The sequence below is a fragment of the Quercus suber genome, unplaced genomic scaffold (genome assembly GCF_002906115.3).
Source record: "Quercus suber isolate HL8 unplaced genomic scaffold, Cork oak 2.0 scaffold_581, whole genome shotgun sequence".
NCBI classification, from domain to species: Eukaryota; Viridiplantae; Streptophyta; class Magnoliopsida; order Fagales; family Fagaceae; genus Quercus; species Quercus suber.
In genome coordinates this window covers 447,878-453,564 of record NW_027070026.1, presented here as the reverse complement: position 1 = coordinate 453,564, position 5,687 = coordinate 447,878, and the positions used below count along the sequence as shown (strand labels likewise).

At 38.8% G+C, this 5,687-nt stretch overlaps 1 protein-coding gene across 1 annotated transcript; it reads right to left on the bottom strand.

Moving 5' to 3' along the window:
* Positions 1 to 2,545: 2,545 nt before the first annotated feature.
* LOC136063819 (3-hydroxy-3-methylglutaryl-coenzyme A reductase 1-like) lies at positions 2,546 to 5,271 on the bottom strand. Its single transcript, XM_065764745.1, has 3 exons — positions 3,959 to 5,271; positions 3,462 to 3,808; positions 2,546 to 3,107 (listed from the first exon to the last, which is right to left on the bottom strand). Exons 1-3 carry the CDS (start codon positions 5,145 to 5,147, stop codon positions 2,865 to 2,867), a joined length of 1,779 nt encoding a protein of 592 aa, XP_065620817.1. The 5' UTR covers positions 5,148 to 5,271; the 3' UTR covers positions 2,546 to 2,864.
* Positions 5,272 to 5,687: the final 416 nt, after the last annotated feature.

The following is a 5,687-nucleotide window of genomic DNA, read 5'->3' as shown; positions in this document are numbered from 1 at the left end:
TCTGTGCCTATTGCGATTCCATCACTTGTTAGAATGTGGATGCAGAGATGTTTCCTATTGCATGTATGTTCATACTCGACAACTACTTTATTTTATTTTTTTTGGTCAAATACAACTACTTTATTACTATTATATCAATATCACTTTTGACTTTAGTAGATGTGAGAGCTCTGTTGACAGTGTAAAACGTTTTAGTCGTTACGCTGTCACTAACGTATGTACAGGACGAGCAGTGCTAAAGACATCAAAAATCCCACAATTTTTTACACCATTTACTCTGTGGTGAGACCCATTATTTTACCTCAATCACTTACAAGTTATAACTCAACTCACAAATTGACGAGTTCTCGGAAAAGTTATGATTTTTTTTTTCCTTCGTTTGCCTTAGGTGAAATCAGGTTTATGAAACTGGGGCATTAACTGAAAGTCATAAGATAAAAAAGTTGAGTAGACGAAGTATGGTCAATAAGGTGGTTGTAAATTTATATGGACGGTCACAATTGGTGGATGCCACTTTCTTTTGATTCAGTCAACTAGCCTGCGGGCTTGACTGACATTTTGCCCCACACGGTAAACAATTTATGTATTTGTTTATTCTTTATTGAATATCGACATTTGTTCTTCTTTCTTTTGATTTGGCCATCGCTCGCTTGCATTTTCTCACAATTTGTAATTTTACCTAACTCTTTTAAGTAATGTCTGAATCTGGTAGACCAACGCTTTCAGGATCCATCCATACGAAAACGAAATTCCTATATAATTTCAAATTTCAAAGTCCACATAAATTAGCAGTAAAAATACTATATTGCTGCTATTTGGAATGTTTCTCCAAACTTTACAAATCAATATAATCTCTCTTTTTTCAGTCCCCATTTAACCGGTTTCCTGCCCTTGTGAACTCACAGACCATTATTAGACTCAATGTTGCATTAAAGTTTTAGTTTTTGCCACCCTAACCTTAATACAGGAGCTGTAGACTGGCTTTTTAGCTATATTTGGTATAAGCAATTTCTAACTTTACTGGGCTACCTTAAAAAACAAATGTAAACGTACTAGATCATCATGAAGTTATAATATCAAATATCTCATAATGCCAAAAAGACACCGTTTTTTCATAATATACTTAGGTAACAAATTGTGATGGGAGTAACATTATTTTCACATGAGCTCTTGGTTGACACTATTTTGATCATGTATCAATCACAAAACACAATTTGAAAGTATTGTGGGTTATTGCTGTGTTATTAAGCATGGAATCACCTGAATCTGCAGCCGATGCAGGGATCAGTGGTAGGTGCAGAAGCTGGAATCTTGCAGACACTTTGGAAACAATAGTAAGGATAGTCCCATTTTAAAGTTACCAAAATCTAATCCATCTATTTTTTGAAATAAAAGGATTAGATTTTTTTTTTTAATTTAAATTATTAACGATTGGATAAAATCCAATTCACTCCTTTTAAAATGAATAATATTTTAGTCAGTTTTGAGAACAGAAGAGAAGATTAAAGAATATCTTTTTCTTTTTAACTACGTAAAGATATTACTACATAAATATCCCATTTTCCCCTCCGGGGCTTGAACCGAAGGTCCCGCACTCCACCATGCACTTAAAGCACGAGGGGTACTATCCGGTTTAACTCACCAAGTTAAAAGCAAACTTTTAGGTAGTGAAACTTTCGGTTTATTGGAAAATTAAGCGCCTTTTGAACAGTTAGACTCATAGTTTCGCATGAATCAAATAGGGTTGGGGAAATGATTTTCCTAGTACCTGGGTTGGGTTTTGGACAATCACACATGATCCGATGAATGATAGACACAACAGTGAACTTGAGCGAGTAAACTAGTAAAAGAAAACGACATTCATTTACCTGGAATCTTGGAGAGTGAACTGCCAATTTTGCTTTCTATGACGTGCAAGTTTAACTGCATTAAAATAGCATATAAAAGTCTTCCTCAGCTATCACTCTCCTATATTTTTTGCCAATTGGCCCAATATTACAAGAAATTTTCACTGCATTAAAATAGCATATAAAAGTCTTCCTCAGCTATCACTCTCCTATATTTTTTGCCAATTGGCCCAATATTACAAAAAATTCAAATTTGGCCAGAGACACAATTTTCTCTCTTTAAACTTTCTTGATAAACAGACAAGAACTCAACACAATCGAATTGTCATGAAGTAATACTAGAAATTATACGACTATCATGGTGGATCACGTTACTTGTCTACTATCCCACTAAAAAACTTCTAAATGTTTAAAATTGCTAAGTTAACCGTTAGTTTATGTTTAAATTTATTTTATCATAAAATGACTTAGCAATTTTTTTTTTTTGGAGAGATATGACTCAACAATTTTGAATAAATAAGAATCTCTTAATAGAATTTTAAATAGATGAAAGTATTTTGATGGAATTGTGGAAAGTGACAGGTCCACCTAACACATAACCTTACACATAGTAACAGCAAAAAAACTTCATCATATCACACAATTTTCTGTTCCTTTATGAATATTTTAAGGTGCAAGAAACTCAAGTAAAACAGAACTGAGTACAATCTTCAAGGAATGAAATGATACTAAACTTTTCCATCATATTACACAATTTGCAGGTACTTTTGTTACATAACTTGAAATTAACAAAAAAAAAAAAGGGGTGGGGGGAACAGAATTTAAAAAAACAGACAAACAGATTTCTTTGCTGCTTGGGTCTGCTATGTATTTTATGCTGTTCAATTTTCCAATCATGTCCCTCCTAGTCTCCATGCCTAATTGACAGTTGATTTGTATCAATCTTAATTTTCCATGTTCCTGAGGCCTTTCAACTTTTTAGCCTCAAGGTTGGGGGTATTCTTATATCTGTTTCCTTTAAGAGGAAACTTTAGAAACATCCTTGCTAGACCTATTATATTTCATATGGCTCCTAACAAGCTGCCCTGCTGCCAGAGCAGACATAAGGGAGAGCTCCCCAGCCAGCACAGAACCAGCTACAATGGTGGCCAGTAGCCTTGCGTTTGATCCTGCTGATTCTCTGTTTGCACCTTTCACCCCAAGCAGATTCAAGCATGCTGACTGAGAAGCAAGCTGGGTACCTCCACCAACTGTACCAACCTGCAAAGAAGAAAGCCATGTGAGGTCTCAAATATTATTGACCAGCATACTCTCAGCACTATTAACACCTAGATACCAAAAAAATTGAGCAAGACATGTGATTGAAAGTGATTCCACAAGCTACTATATATATATATATATATGGAAACAACTTCTCTCTCGAAACGAATGAAATACTTATACTATTTGGAATCCAAAAATCCTAACCTATGATAGTGAGTAAAGATTAAAGAACTGTTTCTGTCTTTCAGATTTGAAATCAGGTGGAAAATCAGAAAAACCATCTTTTCCTTTATGCAAGCCTAAAAATTTGACCTCGTGATGGAAATAGTGTTGATGTGACATGAAATTTACCTCGATAGAAGGCATAGTGACAGAGACGTGAAGATCCTGTCCATCATTGACAGCTTCCATCATCGTGATACAGTGAGAGCTTTCCACGTTCTGTGCTGGGTCTTGGCCGGTGGCTATGTACACGGCAGTGACAATGTTACTAGCATGTGCGTTGAAGCCCCCAAGAGCTCCAGCCATAGCTGAACCAGTCAGGTTCTTGAGCATGTTGAGCTCCACCAAGGCCGCCACATTAGTCTTGAGCACCTTTTTCACCACCTCACCCTTTATCACACACTCACAAACCACAGACTTGCCTCTCCCCTCAATCCAGTTCACTGCAGCTGCCTTCTTGTCCGAACAGAAGTTTCCTGCAAAACCCAAGTTGAAAACAATTAATTCAATAATGATGCAGACCCAATTGAATTCAACCACATAATTATACTGTACCTAAGTTTTAGCTGAAATAAATCAATCATACAACTAAAGGTGCAAACTTCACAAATCCAATTTGGACTTACCAGAGATGCCAATAACGTCCATGTCCGAGAAATCATTCTGGAGATAATCCAAGACGTTTTGGACACCTTTGGAGATCATGTTCATGCCCATGGCATCACCGGTGCTGCAAGTGAATCTCATGTAGAGATTCTTGCCAGCAATAGTACACTTAATATTCTGAAGCCTAGCAAATCTGCTGGACTTGTTGAAGATCATAGACAAGTTCTCGAAATTGTTGGGGTTCTCCAAGAAGAACTTCAAATGAGCAGCCCTTTGAGCTGAAGCGAACCTAACCACAGGAGCTCTGGTCATACCATCCTTCAACAAAACACTAGTGGCCCCACCTGACAAGTGAATAGCTTTGCACCCACGGTTTGCGCTTGCCACCAAGCAACCCTCTGTGGTAGCCATGGGAACAGAGTACTCAATCCCATCCAGCAAAAGTGGTCCAGCAATACCAACTGGGATCTGAACATAACCCACTGGCATCTCGCAGCACTGGCCAAGTATAGATTCGTAATCGAACCCCTCCAGAGGTAACCCAGTTAATGATTTGCCAGTGAGTCTCTGAAGCGCCTCGCGTCGAATCGCCGCGGCTTTTTTACAATCTCCGAGTTTTGATTCGAGAGTGTAAGAAGGTGTCGATCCTTTCACGACTGAGTTGATGATCTCCTCATCCTCTTCGCTCAATACCGTAGGTACCAGGGAAGGAGGAGAGACGATTTCCTTGTTTACGATCTGAGGAGGTGAGCAATCGAGGCCAGCACCACAAGGGACTTTACGAGAGTCTTCATTAAGAACGATTTCGTCTGTGCTCTGGGCATCGTCGATTTCGTCCTCGTTAGGCCAGAGATCAGCGGAAGGTCGAAGAATCGACTGGACAAAATCAATTCCGAAGAAACCAAGGAGGTAGATGAAGGAAGCGATGAAGGCGAAAATGGCGACGATCTCAGACAAGTTAAGGACATGAAGAGGGGTGGAGTTACGGATCTTCTCGCGCCAGCGAGTGAGCAGGAAGTAGACCACAGAGAAAAACAGAGTGAAGAAGACTGCATTGGTGAGGTAAAGTGGGAGTGGCAAAGCGTCTGAGGCCTTGAGCTCTTTGTCATTATGATGTTGATGTAGACCCACTCCCATTTTCATTTTCATGTGTGGTGGTGGTGGGGGGCCGGTGGTGGCTTTGGAGGTCGATCGCCGGCGGGAGTCCATCGAGAAATGGACGAGAATAGAAAAAAGAAACCGCCGGCGGCGAATCCAAAGGGAGGAGTGATTGGTTTTGTGATGAGAGTGGTAGTTGAGTCTGAATGGATGAGCGAGTGTTTAGGGAACAAGAATGGAGAGTTATTTATAGAAATGATTGGGTGTTTTTGTTGTTGTAGATGTTGTTCGTCATGTCATGTGTAGACCTCACACGTACGAGACACTATAGGTAGCGTAGGATCTAGGAAGTACCTCTTACTCCGAAAAACGAGTTTACATTATTTTTTCACACGTGTTCAACAGAATGAAAATTGGGGGGGTGTTTGAGTCAAAGCCTTGCAATTGCAATTAGTCTTCCTTTCTTCTTTTCTTTTTTTTAATGGGTGTAATTAGTCTTTTCAACTCTCCCCTCATCTTCCTCGCTCTCACCTACCACCACGTCAATGGAGGAGTTTGAGTGTAATCGTTTCATTAGATTTAAGGGTTGTTCAGTTGTTTTAGTAATGCTATTTCTATTTTTTTAAAATATATGTGAGTAAAAAAAAATAT

Excerpts from the sequence above, each read along its gene's own strand:
- LOC136063819 (XM_065764745.1), bottom strand. The coding sequence starts at position 5,147 with ATGGACTCCCGCCGGCGATCGACCTCCAAAGCCACCACCGGCCCCCCA. Across the intron at positions 3,809-3,958 it reads GGACGTTATTGGCATCTCTG|GAAACTTCTGTTCGGACAAG; the intron begins GTAAGTCCAAAT and ends TGGGTTTTGCAG. Across the intron at positions 3,108-3,461 it reads TCACTATGCCTTCTATCGAG|GTTGGTACAGTTGGTGGAGG; the intron begins GTAAATTTCATG and ends TCTTCTTTGCAG.